Genomic DNA, 21,691 nt, shown 5'->3' on the forward strand with positions numbered 1-21,691 from the left:
TGATTAGTGATGATGAACACCTTTCCATGTACCTGTTCCACCATTTGTACATCTTCTCCAGAAAAATGTTTACTCAAGTCCTCTACCCATTTTTCAATCACATTGTTTGGGCTTTTTGTATTGAGTTGTATGAGTAATTTATATATATTAGATATTAATCTCCTACCAGATATATGGTTTGCAAATATTTTCTCCCTTTCTACAGGTAACTTTTTCATTTTGTTGATTGTTTCTCTTTCTGTGCAGAAGCATTTTAGTTTAATGTATTCCCAACTTGTTGATTTTTGCTCTTTTGCCATTGCTTTTGGTGTCAAATTCAAAAAATCATCATCAAGACCCATGTCAAGGTGCTTACTGCCTATGTTGTCTTCTAGGAGTTTTATGGTTTCATGTCTTATGTTCAAGTCTTTAATCCATTTTGAGCTAATTTTTGTTGTGTCATAAGATAGTAGTCCAGTTTTATTCTTTTGCATGTGGCTGTCCATTTTTCCCAACACCACTTCTCAAAGAGACTGTGCTTTGCCCATTGTATATTCTTGGCTCCTTCATTAAAAATTAATTGACCATATATGCATTGGTTTACTTCTAGGCTCTCTATTCTGTTCTATTGATCTATGTGTTTGTTTTTATGCTAATACCATACTGCTTTGATTACGATAGCTTTGTAATAATAGCTTGAAATCAGGAGGTGTGATGCCTCCAGCTTTGTTCTTCTTTCTCAAGATGGCTTTGGCTATCTGAGGTCTTTTGTGGTTCCATACAAATTTTAGGATTGTTTGTTCTATTTCTGTAAAAAATGCCATTGGGATTTTGATAGGGATTGCACTGAATCTATAGATAGCTTTGGGTGGTATGGACATTTTAACAATATTAACTCTTTCAATCCATGAACATGGGATGTCTTTACATTTGTGTCTTCTTCAGTGTCTTTCATCAAGACATCAATTCTATGTCTTACGGTTCTTGGCATATAAATCTTTCACTTCCTTGGTTAAAATTATTCCTAAATATATTATTGTTTTTAATGCTATTATAAATGAGATTGTTTTCTCTATTTCTTTTTCGGATAGCTTATTGTTCATGTATAGGAATACAACTGATGTTTGTATGTTGATTTTGTACCCTGAAACTTTATTGAATTTGTTGATTAGTTCTAACAGTTTTTGGTGAAGTCTTTAGGAATTTCTATATATCATATCATCAGCAAACAGAAACATTTTACTTCTTCCTTTCTGATTTGACACCCTTTATTTCTTTTTCTTGCCTAATTGCTCTGGCTATGACTTTCAGTACTATACTGAATAGGCATGATGAGGGTGGGCACCTCTGTCTTGTTCCTTATCTTAGAGGGAAAATTTTCAACCTTTCACTGTTGACTATGATGCCAGCTGTGGTGTTGCATATACAGGCTTTATTATGTTGAGGTATGTTCCTTCTATACACAATTTGTTGAGAGTTTTTAATCTTAAAAGGATGTAGAAATTTGTTAAATGTTTGTTTCTGCACCTATAGAGATGATCATAGGATTTTTGTCTTTCATTCTATCAATGTGGTGTATCACATTTATTGATTTGCATATGCTGAACTACCCTTGCATCACAGATATAAATCCCACTTGATCATGGTGTGTGATCCTTTTAATGTGCTGTTGAATTCAGTTTGTTATTGTTTTGTGGAAAAGTTTTGCATCTATATTCATCAAAGATACTGATTTGTAGTTTTCTTTTCTTGTAGTATCTTTATCTGTCTTCGGTATCAGGGTAATGCTAGCCTTGTAAAATGAGTTTGGAAGCGTTCCCTCCTCTTCCTTTTTTTTGGAAGAGTTTGAGAAAAATGAGTGCTAACTCTTCTTTAAATGTTTGGTAGAAATCACCTGTGAAGCCATCTGATCTTGGGCTTTTCTTACTTGGGAGGTTTTGGATTACTGATTAAATCTATTTACTGATTATTGGTCTGTTCAGATTTTTAATTTCTTCATGATCCAGACTTGGTAAGTTTTATGTTCCTATGTTGTCCAATTTGTCGGTGTGTAATTGTTCAGAGTAGTCTCTTATGATCCTCTGTATTTCTGTATTAGTTGTAATGTTTCCTCCTTCATTTCAGATTTTATTTGAGTTTTCTTTTCTTCTTGTTAAGTCTAGCTAAAAGTATGCCAATTTCATTTATCTTTTAAAAAAATCAATTCAGTTTCATTAATCTCTTCTATTTTTCCGTTCTCTGTTTCTGCTCTGGTCTTTGTTATCACCTTCTTTCTGCTAAACCTGGGCTTAGTTTGTTTTTGTTTTTCTAGTTCTAGTTGATTTACTTTTTTAATGTAGCATTTATCACCATAAAATTTTCCTCTTAGCACTGCTTTTGCTGCATCCCATATATTTTAGCGTGTTGTGTTTCCATTTTTATTTAAGATTTTTAAATTTCTTTTTTAAATTTAATCTTTGACCCATTGGTTGTTCAGAAGTGTGTTGCTTAATTTTCACATATTTGTGGATTTTCTAGTTACCTCCTGTTATTGATTTTAATTTCATACCATTGCGGTCAAAAAAGATACTTGGTACAATTTCAATCTTTTTAAATTGCTAAGACTTGTTTGTTGACTCATCACATGATCTATCCTGGAGAATGTTTCATGTGCACTTGAGAAGAATGTTTATTCTGCTTTTGTTGGATGGAATGTACGTATATGTCTGTTAAGTTCATTTGGTCTAACATATAGTTCAAGTCTAATGTTTCCTTATTGATTTTCCATCTGGATGATCTATCCATTGCTGAAATTGGGGTACTGAGGTCCCTACTATTATTGTATTGTTGTGTATTATCCTCTTCAAATCTATTAGTATTTGCTTCATGTATTTCGGTGCTCCAATGTTGTGTGCATATACATTTACAGCTATTATATCCTCTTGATGAATTAAGACTTTATCATTATGTAATGACCTTCTTTGTCTCTTGTTACAGTTTTGACTTAAAGTCTCTTTTGTCTGTTATAAGTATATCTACCCTTGCTCTCTTTTGGTTTCCATTTGCATGGAATATCTTTTTCCTTCCCTTCATTTTAAGCCTATGTATGTCCTTGAAGCTAAAGTGAGTTTCTTGTAGGCAGCATGTAGTTGGGTCTTTTATTTTTCTATCCATTCAGTCACTCTATTAATGCAATTAATCTTAAACCCAGATTCTCTCATATTTAAGATAGATATACCCCAAAAGGTGCTTAGAGAATAACTCTAAAGTGGTGCCTTTGGACAATTGTGTTTTTGGTGTCTGTTTTTGTTTTGGTTGTTTTCTTTTTGCCTGAAATACCAGAGATATTTCAGTATCTGAGAGGCATTTTGATTTCAAAATTAATGTCACTACCTTCAACATTCCCATGGTATGTTTCCTAATTTTTTTCTGCCCATATCTTTTAAAAGTGTTAAAAAAAAACTGTGAGAATGAGACCAGTGAGCCCCACCAGATTTATTCTATCACAGAATTCTGTGTTGCTATCAGGGCCTTTAAAAACATTATTTCTTCAATATTTATTCTTATATTTTTCATAAGTGAAATCTCCATTTATTTTGAAGTAAACTCCCATACATGGGGACATTTTAAATGAAAAATTAGAAAAAACAATAATACTCAAAAGCATTGGTAATAATAATAATTCCTTGAGTATATACAGTACTTTGAACATTTCTGAAGTCCTAACCCAGTTATTAAACATGATCTAACCAATCAGTCACAAACATAGGCTAATTATTGCTGGACACAAACCCATGACTTACCTATGCTGATGCCCATATTGCTTTTTTCAAAACCTGCAGAAGGTAATGTGTTTTCAAGGTAGCCGAACTGGGGAGGAGCAACCAAAACAAATTCCAAGTCATCTGCTGCAGTGTCGGCATCAGTGGCAGACAAATGGTTAACAGTAAGGGCTGCTGAGAAACCCTCATCTACAAAGAACATGGTACCTGCATACAAATAATAACACAATTATGACTTAGCATGAAATCCTCTAATCAAAATAGTGAGAACAAAAGGGAGTGATTGAAATTCCAATTCATAGAAGCATCCTACATGCAGATATACTTCCATGGGAGATATTCATTTCCTTTGGCATAATTCTCCTTACAGTGAATACATTCAGGGGTAATGGGGGGAATTTAATTTGACTTAACGGAATTATATTTTTTTCTTGTATAAGCAAGCCAGACAATAATAGAAAGACAACAGAAATACTAAATGCTTCAGTACAGCCCTTTAGTCACTCTCAAGGAACTCTGATTTCCCTTGTGTCTATAGAAGTGACAAATGAAACTAAGAATTGCCAAAATGTTTTAATAAGTCACTAAATGTGGTTTATGTACTCTTCAAGATCAGTTGTTGCCTCTGTTTGTCAGAGCGTTAACTGCCTGAGAACTATTATGAATTGCTCATAATGAACATTTTTTCATGCCTTGGTGCTTAATTATTCTGCAGGGATAATGCTTCCTCCCCAGAACATTGCTTAGGAGATACTTTGCAAATTACAATAACATTCATACATATGTCTGCATTTTTTTTTGAGACACAGAACATATACACAATGCCTATGAAGAGATGACTTTCTAAAAAGCAAATAAGGTCAACTATATATAAATGGTCTCAGTAATATACTCATTCAATTCTAATAGAAATTATTATGGATAAAATAAATTATTGGCTCTCCAGCAGGCAAATGATATTTTCCCATGTGAAATAAAACCAGAATATCTGAGGATTGCAATGTTGTCTTCATTCCCAAGTGTGTGCACACACACAGACACAGATACACACACACATACACACACACACACACACACACACACACTTGCATTCTCTCTCCACACGGATTTATCTAAATAGTTTTTTAACATCTTTATTGGAGTATAATTGCTTTACAATGGTGTGTTAGTTTCTGTGCTATAACAAAGTGTATCAGCTATACATATACATATATACCCGGATCCCCTCCCTCTGTGTCTCCCTCCCACCCTCCCTATCGCACCCCTCTAAGTGGTCACAAAGCACTGAGCTGATCTCCCTGTGCTATGCAGCTGCTTCCCACTAGCTATCTATTTTGTCTGGTATTAGAATTGCTACACCAGCTTTCTTTTGATTTCCATTTGCATAGAATAACTTTTTCCATCCCCTCACTTTCAGTCTGTATGTGTCCCTAGGTCTGAAGTGGGTCTCTTGTAGACAGCATTTATATGGGACTTGTTTTTGTATCCATTCAGCCAGTCTATGTCTTTTGGTTGGAGCATTTAACCCATTTACATTTAAGGTAATTATCGATATGTATGTTCCTATTGCCATTTTCTTAATTGTTTTGGGTTTGTTATAGTACGTCTTTTCCTTCTCTTGTGCTTCCTGCCTAGAGAAGTTCCTTTAGCACTTGTTGTAAAGCTGGTTTGGTGGTGCTGAATTCTCTTAGCTTTTGCTTGTCTCTAAAGGTTTTAATTTCTCCATCAAATCTGAATGAGATCCTTGCTGGGTAGAGTAATCTTGGTTGTAGATTTTTCTCTTTCATCACTTTACATATGTCCTGTTACTCCGTTCTGGCTTGCAGAGTTTCTGCTGAAAGATCAGCTGTTAACCTTATAGGGATTCCCTTGTATGTTATTTGTTGCTTTTCCCTTGATGCTTTTAATATTTTTTCTTTGTATTTAATTTTTGATAGCTTGATTAATATGTCTCTTGACATGTTTCTCCTTGGATTTATCCTGTATGGGACTCTCTGTGCTTCCTGGACTTGATTGACTATTTCCTTTCCCATATTAGGGAAGTTTTCTACTATAATCTCCTCAAATATTTTCTGACCCTTTTTTTTTTCTCTTCTTCTTCTGGGACCCCTATAATTCGAATGTTTGTGCATTTAATGTTTTCCCAAGGTCTCTGAGACTGTCCTCAATTCTTTTCATTCTTTTTTCTTTATTCTGTTCTGCAGTAGTTATTTCTACTATTTTATCTTCCAGGTCACGTATCTGTTCTTATGCCTCAGTTATTCTGCTATTGATTCCTTCCAGGGAATTTTTACTTTCATTTATTGTGTTGTTCATCATTGTTTGTTTGCTCTTTAGTTCTTCTATGTCCTTGTGAAACGTTTCTTGTATTTTCTCCATTCTATTTCCTAGATTTTGGATATCTTTACTATCATTATTCTGAATTCTTTTTCAGGTAGATTGCCTATTTCTTCCTCATTTGTTTGGTCTGGTGGGTTTTTACCTTGCTCCTTCATCTGCTGTGTGTTCTCTGTCTCCTCTTTTTACTTAACTTATTTTGTTTGGGGTCTCCTTTTCGCAGGCTGCAGGTTCGTAATTCCCGTTGCTTTTGGTGTCTGCTCCTGGTGGCTAAGGTTGGTTCAGTGGGTTGTGTAGGCTTCCTGGTGGAGAGGACTGGTGCCTGTGTTCTGGTGGATGATAGTGGATCTTGTCTTTCTGGTGGGCAGGACCGCATCCGGTGGTGTGTTTTTGGGTGTCTGTGACCTTATTATGATGTTAGGCAGCCCCTCTGCTAATGGGTGGGGTTGTGTTCCTGTCTTGCTAGTTGTTTGGCATGGTGTATCCAGCACTGTAGCTTGCTGGTGTTGAGTGGAACTAGGTCTTAGCATTGAGATGGAGATGTTTGGGAGGGCTTTCACCATTTGATAGTACATGGAGCCAGGAGGTCTCTGGTGGACCAATGTCCTGAACTCAGCTCTCCCACCTCAGAGGCTCAGGCCTGACACCTGGCTGGAGCACCAAGACCCTGTCAGCCACACGGCTCAGAAGAAAAGGGACCAAAAAAAAAAAAAAAGAAAGAAAGAAAGAAAGAAAATAATAAAATAAAAAATATTATATTATTACAAATTAAAAAAGTAATAAAAAGAAAGAAGAGAGCACCCAAATCTCAAAACAAATCCACCAATGATAACAAGTGCTAAAAACTATGCAAAAAAAAAAACAAAAAAACAAAAAAAAAACAGACAGACAGACCCTAGGACAAATGGTAAAAGCAAAGCTATAGAGACAAAAGCTATAGAGACAAAATCACAGAAAGAAGCATACACTCACAAAAAGAGAAAAAGGAAAAAAAAAAATATATGTGTGTATATATATAAGAGGGAAAGAGCAACCAAATCAATAAACAAATCTACCAATGATAATAAGCTCTAAATACTTAACTAAGATAAACATAAAACCAGAAACAAATTAGATGCAGAAAGCAAACCCCAAGTCTACAGTTGCTCACAACATCCACTGCCTCAATTTTGGGATGATCTGTTGTCTGTTCAGGTATTCCACAGATGCAGGGTACATCAAGTTGGTTGTGGAGATTTAATCTGCTGCTCCTGAGGCTGCTGGGAGAGATTTCCCTTTCTCTTCTTTGTTCGCACAGCTCCTGGGGTTCAGCTTTGGATTTGGCCCCGCCTCTGCGTGTAGGTCGCCTGAGGGCATCTTTTGGGAAGTCTGCGTTCTTCTGCCAGCATTCAGTAGGTTTTCTATAGGAGTTGTTCCACATGTAGATGTATTCCCAAAGTATTTGTGGGGAGGAAGGTGATCTCCATGTCTTACTCCTCCACCATCTTGAAGGTCCCTCAGATTTATCTAAATTTTTAAACAAGTAAACTCTTTTGCCCTGTAATCTTTCATAGATCAGGGGGTTTCCACAAATTGGTATTGAGGCAATTATTGGAAGCAATTCTGTATTATGGTTTTCTATTTTGACTATATGTAAAGTGCATCACTTCACTGGACCATGGGTATGACACTAGGTGAAATAATAGAACTTTAAAAGAAAAAATTGTCACCTATTGCAATTGAAGGTGATTGGTTGTCCACCGGATACACTGTGATGTTGAGATCATACACTGGAAAGGACTCACGACGAGGAACAGATGGATGAGGTCCATTCACAAAAGGGCCAGCTTCTGTGTCCGAAACTACCAACGTTATGGTGTCAAAACAAGGCACCAGGCCAATCTCACCACCTGGAAGACACAACTAGAGTTTAAGCCTGACTTTTAAAAACACAGAATACCAAGAGGAAACCCACTCACACTTGCTCTACAAGCATAAAATGGCAAGGGAAGGAACTTACGTGGTTAAAAGGTACAACTCAATTTTATCTATGCAATTAAATAGAGTCATAAAAATAACACAAAAATGCTTGCCCATCTGTTGCCTCTGGTGAAATCCCTGCCAGCCATCTATCACCAGATGGAGGGGCAAAACAGGACTAACAAGGGTCTGACAGTTCATAAATGAATAAGGGATAGACATGAAGCTTGACTCGTGATGGCTTTACTCTTCTCTCATAATTATTAGTATTAGGACCAACCTCAGGGAAAACAGAAGGCACCCTTTTCCCTCTGGTAATTGTCTTCCCATTTGCATTAACCACCTTAAATGAACAACCATTCACTACAGAAGAAGCAGAATAGGTGAAATACAAATATAATCCACATTTTTGTGATTTGTTTCAGTATTTTCCTCATTACATAATAGCCAAGATGTTAGCAAAATAGCAACAGCACCTGGAAAAGAAGTGGCATTTATTTTCATTTTCTGTTTACTCTTTAGAGCTTACAGCTATGGGATTCAAAATGGCCCCAACTTAGGCAAGGAGAGGAAGAAGGAAGAAAACGTCAGGACTAGATAGTTTACCAGTAAACAGAACAATCTGCTCTTGGATTACTAACTAACAGCACAGAGGTGGGAATGCTTGCTGTCCAGGGGACAGGAAAGTTCTGCAGATATGCTTTTGATAATTCTCAGGCATCACTCTGAAAGTGCCAAGAGGGAAGCAATTATGTGTGAAGTTCTGATGAGTCTAAGACACGAAAGATCAGGGATGTCTTCTCTTTTCACAAGACACATTGGTTAAATCTACAGAGCATTGTGTTTGGCATTATTCTACCTGTTTGAAAAAAATGACAAGGAAAAGCTCGAGATGATATTATTAAGCAACGAAATGATTAAAGGATGAGATAACTGGATTTATTTTTTAAAAACAGTGAAATTGAGAGAACTAAAACTAAACAATCTGCCTTCAACTTCAGGAAAATTTAAAAAAAAAGACACGTCTCATCTATTCATAATTATAAAAAACAAACTGGCATAAAGTTTGTTTATTCATCATTCACTTGATAAATATATACTTAATGCCTGTTATATGAAAATTAGTGTTCTGGCTGCCTCAGCAGAGAAAAAGGCAGACGTGTTGAAAACGTCAAAAGACAGTTCAAAAGAATGTCAAATGTCCAAAGACCTACTATGTGTCAGGAGCTGACACAGTCTAATGGTAGAGAAAGAAATGCAGTTCAGTTAGAACATCACAGATATGTGTATGTATTAAGTGGAACCATATGAAATTGCTACTATTAAGCCATTTTTTACCTATTAAATGGAAAATTCATCTATCTCAGCCTGATTATGTACCAGGTGCTGAGGGTGAATGAGGATGAGAATATTGGCTGATGATGGCATAGGGGGCAAGGCACACACACCAGAGAAAGTCAGAGAAGTCTTTTCAGATGGCCTTGCTGGCTTTGTACTGAGCATTAAAGGATGAGTAGTTTATAAGGCAGATAAGGCAGAGAATTGGGAGATGAGGAGAGAGGGCGTGTAGGGAGAGGGAGCCAGAAGAGAAGTAGAAAAATCTAGGAAATGAAAACAGCTTAATCAAAAAAGCAAACATAGTACATTCAATAACTGTAATTTCAATGTAATGGAAGCATAGGATACATTTACAGAAAGAGCTAGAAAATTTGGCTGAGGGTTAAACCACTAAAAAGGCTACAGCATTGGTGGAAGAATTCTTTACCTTGAAATGAAATACAGTCTAAAGATATAATTTATACTTAAAATAGTTAACTGTACTGCTATTTGAAAAAAAAATTTTTAATGACCTCATATATAATGTTTGGAGAATAGAAAATTAATAATGTAATTTTATATCATAAAATATTATTCAATTAGTAAAACATGTTTACAATAATTATATAAAATTTACTAAATATTTTAATAAACATTTTTAGGTGATTATCTAAATGAATAAAGGAATCTACAAAACTGCACACATAACAAGATTGCAACTATGTTAAAAATTATGATTATAAAAAAGAAAATACTGTAACACTGAAATGTTAACAGTGATTCTCTTTGAAAGGTAAATAAGGTAATTTTTTCAAAACTTCGTTATATTTTTTCATGTTCTCTGCAATGAGCGTGTACTGTTTTCATAATCGTAGAAATAAGATAAAATAAATCAATCGATGAAGTAAAATAATGGTGACACAATTGTTCTCTGGTAATCTTTATAACCAACGTATGGAGGAAAGAGCGGGGCCACTGAAACTTTAGATCCTAGAGTACTGAAGTTCTCTTTACTCATCCTAGAAGAGCAGTAAATTACTACCAACTGAGTAACTGAGTGAACATTACAAGAAAACATAATATTCAAATAACAAAACACCTTTTTGAATACAGTATTTCTGTTAATTAATTAATTTATTTTAACATCTTTATTGGAGTATAATTGCTTTATAATGTTGTGTCAGTTTCTGCTGTACAACACAGTGAATCAGCTATATGCATACGTATATCCCCTCCCTCTTATGTCTCCCTCCCAACCTCCTTATCCCACCCCTCTAGGTGACCGCAAAGCACTGAGCTGATCTCCCTGTGCCATGCAGTTGCTGCTCACTAGCTATGTATTTGGTAATGTGTGTATATCAGTGCTACTCTCTCACTTCGTCCCAGCTTACCCTTCTCCCTCCCCATGTCCTCAAGTTCATTCTCTACATCTGCGTCTTTATTCCTGTCCTGCCCTAGGTTCCTCTGAACTTTTTTTTTTTTTGATTCCATATATATGTGTTAGCATACGGTATTTGCTTTTTTCTTTCTGACTTACTTCACTGTATGACAGACTCTAGGTCCATTCACTCACCACAAATAACTCAATTTCATTTCTTTTTATGGCTGAGTAATATTCCATCATATATATGTGCCACATTTTCTTTATCCATTTATCTGTCAGTGGACACTTAGGTTGCTTCCATGTGCTGGCTATTGTAAATAGTGCTGCAATGAACATTTTGGTACATGACTCTTTTTGAATTATGGTTTTCTCAGGGTATATGCCCAGTAGTGGTATTGCTGGGTCATATGGTAGTTCTGTTTTTAGTTTCTTAAGGAACCTCCATACTGTTCTCCATGGCTGTATCAATTTACATTCCCACCAACAGTGCAAGAGGGTTCCCCTTTCTCCACACCCTCTCCACCATTTATTGTTTATAAATTTTTTGATAATGGCCATTCTGACTGGTGTGAGGTGATACCTCATTGCAGTTTTGATTTGCATTTCTCTAATAATTAGTGATGTTGAGCAGCTTTTCATGTGCTTCTTGGCCATCTGTATGTCTTCTTTGCAGAAATGTCTATTTAGGTCTTCTGCCCATTTTTGGATTGGGTTGTTTGTTTCTTTAATATTGAGCTGCATGAGCTATTTATATATTTTGGAGATTAATCCTTTGTTGATTCGTTTGCAAATATTTTCTCCCATTCTGAGGGTTGTCTTTTCGTCTTGTTTATGGTTTCCTTTGGTGTGCAAAAGCTTTCAAGTTTCATTAGGTCCCATTTGTTTTTTGTTTTTATTTCCATTTCTCTAGGAGGTGGGTCAAACAGGATCTTGCTGTGATTTATGTCATAGAGTGTTCTGCCTGTTTTCCTCTAAAAGTTTTATAGTGTCCGGTCTTACATTTAGGTCTCTAATCCATTTTGACTTTATTTTTGTGTATGGTGTTAGGGAATGTTCTAATTTCATTCTTTTACATGTAGTTGTCCAGTTTTCCCAGCACCACTTATTGAAGAGACTGTCTTTTCTCCATTGTATATCCTTGCCTCCTTGGTCATAGATTAGTTGACCATAGGTGCGTGGGTTTATCTCTGGGCTTTCTATCCTATTCCATTGATCTATATTTCTGTTTTTGTGCCAGTACCATACTGTCTTGATTACTGTAGCTTTGCAGTACAGTCTGAAGTCAGGAAGACTGATTCCTCCAGCTCCGTTTTTCTTTCTCAAGATTGCTTTGGCTATTCGGGGTCTTTTGTGTTTCCATACAAATTGTGAAATTTTTGTTCTAGTTCTGTGAAAAATGTCATTGGTAGTTTGAAAGGGATTGCACTGATCCTGTAGATTGCTTTGGGTAATAGAGTCATTTTCACAATGTTGATTCTTCCAATCCAAGAATATGGTATATCTCTCCACTGTTTGTATCATCTTTAATTTCTTTAATCAGTGTTTGATAGTTTTCTGCATACAGGTCTTCTCTCTCCTTAGGTAGGTTTATTCCTAGGTATTTTATTCTTTTTGTTGTAATGGTCAATGGGAGTGTCCTTAATTTCTCTTTCAGATTTTTCATCATTAATTTATAGGAATGCAAGAGATTTCTGTGCATTAATTTTGTATCCTGCTACTTTACCAAATTCATTGATTAGCTCTAGTAGTTTTCTAGTAGCATCTTTAGGATTCTCTATGTATAGTATCATGTCATTTGCAAACAGTGACAGTTTTACTTCTTCCTTTCCGATTTGGATTCCTTCTATTTCTTTTTCTTCTCTATTGCTGTGACCAAAACTATGTTGAATAATAGTTGTGAGAGTGCACAACCTTGTCTTGTTCCTGATCTTAGTGGAAATCTTTTCAGTTTTTCACCACTGAGAACGATGTTGGCTATGGGTCTGTCATATATGGCCTTTATTATGTTGAGGTAGTTCCCTCTATGACTACTTTCTGGAGAGTTTTTATCATAAATGGGTGTTGAATTTTGTCAAAAGCTTTTTATGCATGTATTGGGATTATCATATGGCTTTTATCCTTCAATTTGTTAATGTGGTGTATCACATTGATTGATTTGTGTATAATGAAGAATCCTTGCATTCCTGGGATAAACTCCACTCGATCATGGTGTACGATCCTTTTAATGTGCTGCTGGATTCTGTTTGCTAGTATTTTGTTGAGGATTTTTGCATCTGTGTTCATCAGTGATATTGGCCTGTAGTTTCCTTTGTGACATCTTTGTCTGGTTTTGGTATCAGAGTGATGGTGGCCTCATAGAATGAGTTTAGGAGTGTTCCTCCCTCTGCTATACTTTAGAAGAGTTTGAGAAGGATAGGTGTCAGCTCTTCTGTAAATGTTTGATAAAAATCGCCTGTGAAGCCACCTGGTCCTGGGCTTTTGTTTTTTGGAAGATTTTTAATCACAGTTTCAAATTCAGTGCTTGTGACTGGTCTGTTTATATTTTCTATTTCTTCCTGGTTCAGTCTCGGAAGGTTGTGCTTTTCTATGAATTTGTCCATTTCTTCCAGGTTGTCCATTTTATTGGCATATAGCTGCCTGTAGTAATCTCTCATGATTCTTCTGTATTTCTGCAGTGTCAGTTGTCACTTCTCCTTTTTCATTTCTAATTCTATTGATTTGAGTCCTCTCCCTTTTTTTCTTGATGAGTCTAGTGAGTGGTTTATCAATTTTGTTTATCTTCTCAAAGAACCAGCTTTTAGTTTTATTGATGTTTGATATTGTTTCCTTCATTTCTTTTTCATTTATTTCTGATCTGATCTTTATGATTTCTTTCCTTGTGCTAACTTTGGGGAGTTTTTTGTTCTTCTTCCTCTATTTGCTTTAGGTGTAAGGTTAGGTGGTTTATTTGAAATGTTTCTTGTTCCTTGAGGTAGGATTTTTTTGCTATAAACTTCCCTCTTAGAACTGCTTTTGCTGTATCCCATAGGTTTTGGGTCTTCGTGTTTTCATTGTCATTTTTTCTAGGTATTTTTTGATTTCCTCTTTGAATTCTTCAGTGGTCTCTTGGTTATTTAGTAGTGTATTGTTTAGCCTCCATGCATTTGTATTATTTACAGATTTTTTCCTATAATTGATATCTAGTCTCAGAGCACTGTGGGCAGAAAAGATACTTGATAGGATTTCAATTTTCTTAAATTTACCAAGGCTTGATTTGTGACCCAAGATATGGTCTATCCTGGAGAACATTCCATGAGCACTTGAGAAGAAAGTGTATTCTGTTGTTTGGGGATGGAATGTCCTATAAATATCAATTAAGTCCATCTTGTTTAATGTCATTTAAAGCTTGTGCTTCCTTATTTATTTTCATTTTGGATGATCTGTCCACTGGTGAAAGTGAGGTGTTAAAGTCCCCTACTATGATTGTGTTACTGTCAATTTCCCCTTCTATGGCTGTTAGCATTTGCCTAAGGTACTGAGGTGCTCCTATGTTGGGTGCATAAATATTTACAATTGTTATTTCTTCTTCCTGGATTGATCCCTTGATCATTATGTAGTCTCCTTCTTTGTCTTTTTTTTTTTTTTTTTTTTTTTTTTTTGATGGGTGGTGCTCTATTCCTGTCTTACTGGTTGTTTGGCCTGAGATGTCCAGCAGTGGAGTTTGCAGGCAGGCAGATAGAGCTTGATCTTGGTGCTCAGATGAGGTCCTCCAGGAGGCCTCACTCAGATTGATATTCCCTGGGGTGTGAGGTTCTCTGTTAGTCCAGCAATTTGTACTCGGAGCTCCCACCACAGGAGCTCGGGCCCAACCTCCGGCCTGGGAACCAAAATCTCACAAGCTTCATGGCACAGTAAAAAAAAAAAAAAAAAAAAAAAAGGAGCAGTACAATATCAAAGAATAAAAAACGAAATAAAATTGGAATGATAAAAAATGTATTAGGAAAAATAAAACTATAATCGAAACACCTGCAACAAGGTAAAATAAAACCACAACAGAAAAAAGAAAAAAAGGTGGGGGGGAACGAGCCAAAAGGAGAGAACAATAACAAAATATAAAGCATAAAATAAAATTAGAATAAAAGATTTACTAGGAAAAATAAAAATATAAAAGAATCAACAACAATGAATCAACATCGTAAAACAGAACCCCAATCTAAAAGAGAAAAAAAGCCTTGGCTATGGGGGTGGAGTTTAGGTGGGGGTGGAACTTAGGCAGGGGAGTGGTTTGGGGGGGGTGGGACCTAGGCGGGTGGGTGGGTGGGTGACGTTTGAGTGTGGGGTGGGGCCTAGGCTCAGGGCCCACGTAGCCAGAAAAGGCCCTAGGGGCAGGGCCTAGGCAGGGAGACATTCAGGCATGGGGCGGGGCCTCTGCTTAGGACCTGCTCGGAAGGGGAGAGGCAGCACATGAAAAGGAGGGCCTCTGGAGTGTGGAGTTCTGGAGTTTGGAGGTAAGGCCCTGGGGCAGGGTGTGTGGGTGGAGTTTAGAACCAGCGCGTTGAGGGGGTCTCCGAGTGCAGAGGTGGGGCCCTGGGTGGGGGGTGTAGAGGCGGGGCTTGGGCTCTGAGCAGCAGGAGGGAGGCTCTGAGGGCAGAGGATTAGGCCCAAGAGCCCAGTAGGCTCCCCGGTGCCTAAGTGGACAGGGAAAGCACTGGCTCCATTCCCTTCCATTCCTCCATTCCCCTCCCCCACCATCTCCCCCAGGGTCTCCCACATTGCCGCTGGACCCCTAACTGTGGGTGGGTCCCACTGGGTGTAAGAACTCCTCCCCTCCCCCAGCTGCCCCTCAGGGCTGCCGATCCCACTTTTGCTCCCCCTTCCCTCCCTCCCAGTCCCTCAGGACCTGCACAGCTGGAGGGGGCCTCAGGTGGGCAGAGGATCAGGCCCCGGATCTCAGCAGGTTCCTGGGGGCCCAAGTGGGCAGGGGAAACCTGGCCACGCTCCCTTTTGATCCTCTGCCCTCCCAATGGTCCCCCAATTTTCCCCTTCAGGCATGGGATCCCTTCCCCTCCCCCAGCCACCCTTCAGCAGGGGCTCCAGTCCCATCCCGCCTCCACTTCTTCTCCCCCTTCACTTCCCCCATACCTCGCGTCCTACCCAGTCACTGGGGGTTCCTCCCATCCCCTTAGGTTTCCGTGGTCCCACTGGTGCCTAGTAGGTGCCCTAGTTGTGAGGAGACGCGAATTCAGCGTCCTCCTAGTATGCCATCTTGACTCTGCCCCTCTGTTAATTTATTAACAAAAAAGTCTATCTGAAACGATTTGCCCCAGTGTCCCACTAGGTCTTATGAAAAAAATGTGTCAACACTCTCTTCTATGGCCACCACACTAGAAGAGAGTTATACATATGTACAACTGTTGCTTAACGTCTGGAACAAAGCGCAGGAAGAGAAGACAGATTCATCTCACCACTAATTTATCTATGCTGTGTGAGCCTGCCAAAGATGTTAAAATTATGTAAAAATCAACAATCACTGGTCTTTGGATCACTTTTCTGCTAGTCTGAGAACTACTGGGGAAATTAAAAAGAAGCACCTAGCTGTAAACTCTTGAGAGACATTGAGAGACATCGAACAAGTGGGCTAAGCTCCTCAGGACAAGGAAAGAGCCAATGAAACCTTTCCTAAGACTTAACATAAAGAAGAAGATAAGGAGATAGCATTTAAAGAAAAAAGATGTTTAGTTGAGTGATTAAGACCTGGTATCCCAATGAATCACTGTTTTTTAAAGTACACATAAAAATATTATTTCAAAATGTTTTCTCCCATGTCCAAATGAATCCTTTGCTATCTCAATCCCCCTCCTTGAATTCCCTCCCACCTCCCTGCTTGTATTCTCTCTCTGTCTCTTCAAATAAGAAAATGATTTGAATTCTGATACCTCTTATTTCTTGTATCACTCACCTGGCCTCCCACACCCAATCATACTTCCCCCATGGAATTTCCAGGTTAGAGAGGCATATGGATGAGTAAACGTGAAATTGTAATGGAGTGTGATAAAACTTAGGTAGAGGAAGTAGATGTATTATTACTGAGGAAGTGCCCCCAACCCAGAAATCAGATGTGGGAGGGGTGGTGATGTGGTAACGGGCAGATGTGTCACGCTGTCATCTTTACATGGGAATAATGTGTCTGTCTTACTCCTTTAAATCAAAAGTCCTTCATAGTAGGGTTTGGGTTATACTTCCTTTGTAAAGCCACAGTGCCTACTACTGTGCCTCGCAGACATCAGATGTTGAATTCACATCTTCTTTACATGAACATTTTACATAAGGAACAAATGCCATCCGGATAACAATATAATGCAATGCCAGAAATGTAACTACAGTGCTAATAAACTAGCATTTACTGTATCTCTCATCTATGTCCACCACTGTCATGTGCTGTGGACAAGCTACACAAAAGTGTAAGACACGATCTTTGCTTTTCAAGAACTCAAAGGTCAGACCGGTTTCTTCTTAGGAGCTAGCTGATAATCAGGAAACTTTTACAGTTAATAAGATAATTATCTTAGGGAGCCTACTTCAGGCATTTCTGTTATGATTTAGGGAGCCAGAAGCTGAGATGGTCAAATAATCTTCTTCATATTGACCAAAATAGGAATGAGGACAAGCCAGGGTGAATTGACGGTCTATGTGGAAGCATCAGGAGCAGAGCAGCAATAACACTTGATCTTTCTCAACTCTGTGAAATTCACTATATTACTGAGATCAAGAAATACTTCTGAATATGGTGATCATACTTGAAAATGGGAGATGGGCTGCCACTCTTTTAATGGAAGCAAGCATTAAGACTGTTAGATTATCAGAGCCCACAGCAAGGAGTGGGCTAAGACTCTGTCATGTTGCAGCATCCCCACTCTCAGACTAGTCACAGTACTGTCACTTACCTGTGTGTTTGTACGTCACAGCCCCTGCCATAACATCTCCCTGAGAAAACTGACGCACTGTGACCCCAGCTTTCCTCACTGTCCCACGCTGAGGTTCTCGAACAATCATGAACATCAGTTTCATATCATCACTGTCCACATCAGTAGCAAAAATGTATTCAGAGGTAATGACCACCTCTTCGCCCTCTGAGCAGTGCATCATGGGAATGAGGTCTGCCTTTAGGACCGGTGGCTCATCATTTACAGGCAACACCTAAGCAGGAAAAAAAATGCATGTTTTCAAGAAAAAAGAGCAATGACAAATTGCCCAACTGGTAACTCATAGCTCATAACTGGAATGACAGGCATTTTCAATCTTCCAGACACGTGAAACAATAGCCATGGAATTTGGCCAAGCCATCTGTATCTGTTAACTTTCCCCATATGAACCAACTTGCAAGAAATGACCCACATGAGAGACATTTTAGGTAGGAATGGGAGAGTATGGTTATGGTTTGGGACTCAAAGCTCTCGTTTGTTTCAAGACAGACAAAATATAAATGTGATATAAAGCATCCTTCACCCAAGCCCCTATCCTCCTTTGCTAAATTTACCCATATTCTACAGGAAATCTAGTCCTTGTGGTCTGAGCATTTACATTTACCACATCAAAGTTATTTATATTTCAAATTACTTGATGATTACAAGGCTTTCCTCTACTCTCAACTTCCTGCCACCCAGGAAGTTTCTTTGGACTTATAATAGCAGCAGCTGCATTTCAAACATTTTGAGTTAAATCTGAAACCCCACAGCCATTAAATCAATGCCAGTTTTCAACTTGATAAAACATTTTTCTCTCACTGTCATGAAAATAAATTTCCAAGTAGAAAGGGAAAAAAAGCAACATTGGATCACACTGGCTGTCCAAATTTTAAAAGATTTTGTAGAAATGTGAAAAAGTATGTCTTCTAAACAGGAATGAAGGACAGTCCTCCTCTGAGTTCACGACCACAACTCGGTGTGTGCTGCACATTTATTTATCAAGTCTGGCCTGTGAATACCGTCACCCCTACATTTCCTTGCCCCACTCTTTAGCCTATGTGATCTTTTTCAAACGTGGCTTTCATCAAGTCATCACACTGTGGGAACCTTCAATGGCTTCCCAGAGCTTCTCCTAGGATGTCTTCGGCTTCATCTCATGCTATGGGGTTCCTTTGCCACTCCTGTCCATTTCTACCCCCAAGACACTGTGTTCCACACATGTCATGCCTTTGCCCCGTCTTTGCATCTTCTGTCTGTCCCTTGCCTGGTATGTTCTCCCGTAGCTCTTTGCTTGGCTACCTCCTTCTTCAGGTTACATATGGATTCCTCCAGGAAAACTTCTTGACAACTCAGACTCACTTAGAAACTTGCCTTGTTTACTCTCTTTTAGTACCCTGTTCACTTGTAGAACACATCCACATTTTAACTAATTATTTCAGTGATAATCTGTTTAAAGCCTGCCTTCATCCCTTGCCCATAACTCTAAAAGAAGAGGAAGTTTATTTATCTTGTTCATCAACACAGCCCAAGAATTTAGCATAGGACCTGGCATATAGCAGGCACTTATTAAGTATTTATGGAATAAACGAATGAATGAATGTAACTACGTATATATGCCCTGGTTACCCTACTGTTTCAACAGGCTAACAACTCAACAACAAATATACATGAAATTATGAAGACCCCTTCCTTTAACAGGTAGAGAGATGGGGTGATGGAAACCCAGGTTTATTTATTTAACTAAAGATAGAAAAGTATGCAATGCTCTATTCCATTTTCTATTGACTTATTAGGAAACAATATCTTTGTTCAAGTCCTCTGCGTAGATTCAGTGAAGACCTTCTTTCTTATTGTTCTTGACTCCATCTGATCAATCTCACCAATTCATGCATGATCATCACCTTGCAGCAGTTCACAAAATATCCTCAGCTTTCAAATGCATAAAAAGTCCAAAGGCAATAGAATTAAAAACATTCCTCCTGAATGAAAAAAAAAATCACACATAATTGTCTAAAACTTTCCTGAAGCTCTGATTGGTTTCCAAAGGCTATGCCCTTTTGTCTCAAAAGTAATAATACACAAATTCTTTTCCCCAAATTCACTGCTTAGGGTCATTAATGAGAAGACGGTCATGGACAGAAGACAGAGTTGGGGTTTTCACCATAAATTTGCTTTTCAGGAAAAAAAATTAACTCAGCAAAGCTTTCTTTATATGTAAAAGTCTGCCAATAAAGAAAACTCTCCTTTTTGAGGCTGAAATAACGTACTGCTTTTCATCTAGATACAAGACCATCATTAGAACTAACTGGAAAAAAATGAAAAGAAGTGGCTATGCACTGTGACTGGCATGGATAAGTGCTCAGGAAATGTTAGCGAGCATGGTAATTACAATCACCTGTTAATTTAGATCTGGGCAGTGGTGAGGAGGAAAGAACGCTGGCCTGAGTACCAGAGTGGAGATGCCAGCCCAGGTCTACATGGTCAAGTTAATGGCTTTGGACAAGTCATTGAACCTTCTCAGACCTTTGCTATAGGATGGGGATAATTCCTTTTCTGTGTACTTCTTAAAACACTAGAATGATGTGATCATTCTTAATTATTAACTGTAAAATATCTTACAAACACGTTATTATGACCATTAATAATAATTTCATACTACAAAGAACTGACAGAATTGAAACAGAAATAGAATTTGGTACGGTAAGAATAATTAGTGGATCTTCAGGAAGTGTGGTAAGTCTTCTGCTGACCCTCCTTTGTCACTAACTATAAATACCTGCAAATCCTATGAGTTATGCTTGTGGACATGGATGGTCACCCAACAGAGAAACTCGGGGGTTCCCATCAGGCCTTTGAGCATGTACACAACCTTTATGTGCAGATTTTCCTTCATTTGTCAAAAGGGGGAAAATTATCATCTCAAACAGGCCAGGGATATATAGTACAGGAATTCACAAAGGGTCACATCGCACATATAGATATGGCTCCTTGCACACAACAGGGAAAAAGCCCAGCAATGCTAGCCTAACCTGTCCAACTGCTAAATAAATATTTCTGGGTGTTACAGATCAAAAATATCAGAAATAATTTATACATGGAAATGACTGCTTTTTAAATTAAGTCTCTGGGTTTGAGGTCAGAGTAGTTCTACCTTTAAACTGATTGGCACAAGAAACTCATATGCCCATTTCACCAATATAACTTTGCTCTCTATTACCTGTCCTGACATAATCAAAGATGTAAGCAGACACCTTCTTGCTTTGAAGTCCATGTGCTTCAGTTTCTATCAGAGACCCCAAGAGGCTTCCATCCAAACTAGAAGGTTTGTTTCTATATGAACCATGGAGCAAACTTACTACGTACCTCAATGTATAGCACACATTCTGCTGCATTTATGCCATCTGTGACCTCCAGTAGTATGTCATCCTGAAGTATCTCAGATCCATCATGCTGATACCTGTGGGGATGACAGCTGTCACTAACCTCTCAAGGCCACTGTGAGAGTGCACTGAGATTCCTGTCACAAGAGCTTTTCCATGGTTTTGGCCATATGTTCAACAAATAAATAAATAACCAAAACCCCAGCATAATCATGAAGTCACATATGTAACTACCATACTCAAGTATCCTTAAATGTAAAATTGCTCCACCCTGGAAAAATGTGTTTATGCATTCATAACTTGTCCCCAAATCAAAAAGCAGCTCTTCAAACTGTCACTGTAAAAATGGGAACCAGTGGGTGTAGCTCCGCCTACTTAACCGAAAACACTGCCGGGGCAAAGGGGACACTGAGACTGAGCAGTGACAGGTAAAAGTGGGACACTACGTGGATTTTGGTAATTCTCCCTCCTCCCCCACTTTTAAGGTTATTCCTTCTGCCTGTGCTCTGGATTGATTCAGCTCTGCCCTAAAACTTTATCTAGGGATTATTCATTGCCTCTCTCCTGCCACTTCCCCCTTGCCATTTACTAACTCTTTTCCTCTGAACCTATAAAGATTCTTGAATTTCT

General features: G+C 38.2%; 1 protein-coding gene across 9 annotated transcripts in view; it reads right to left on the reverse strand.

The window, feature by feature from the left end:
- Positions 1 to 21,691, reverse strand: part of FREM1 (FRAS1 related extracellular matrix 1) — a 171,341-nt gene that overhangs the window by 71,310 nt on the left and 78,340 nt on the right. For 8 of the 9 annotated variants that reach the window (XR_004350496.1, XM_032635999.1, XM_032635997.1 and 5 more), the window contains 4 exons: positions 21,045 to 21,138; positions 17,661 to 17,913; positions 7,787 to 7,966; positions 3,762 to 3,947 (listed from right to left, as the gene is read on the reverse strand). Coding sequence is in view for 8 of the 9 variants with exons in the window: in XM_032635999.1 (XP_032491890.1) it covers positions 3,762 to 3,947; positions 7,787 to 7,966; positions 17,661 to 17,913; positions 21,045 to 21,138 (713 nt within the window). In the remaining variant the exon portion in view is untranslated. Of the gene's footprint in view, positions 1 to 3,761; positions 3,948 to 7,786; positions 7,967 to 17,660; positions 17,914 to 19,534; positions 19,661 to 21,044; positions 21,139 to 21,691 lie in introns of those variants that run through there. The other variant, XM_032636005.1, reaches the window with a different exon arrangement.

Source organism: Phocoena sinus, chromosome 6 (assembly GCF_008692025.1).
Source record: "Phocoena sinus isolate mPhoSin1 chromosome 6, mPhoSin1.pri, whole genome shotgun sequence".
In the NCBI taxonomy this organism is placed as follows: Eukaryota; Metazoa; Chordata; class Mammalia; order Artiodactyla; family Phocoenidae; genus Phocoena; species Phocoena sinus.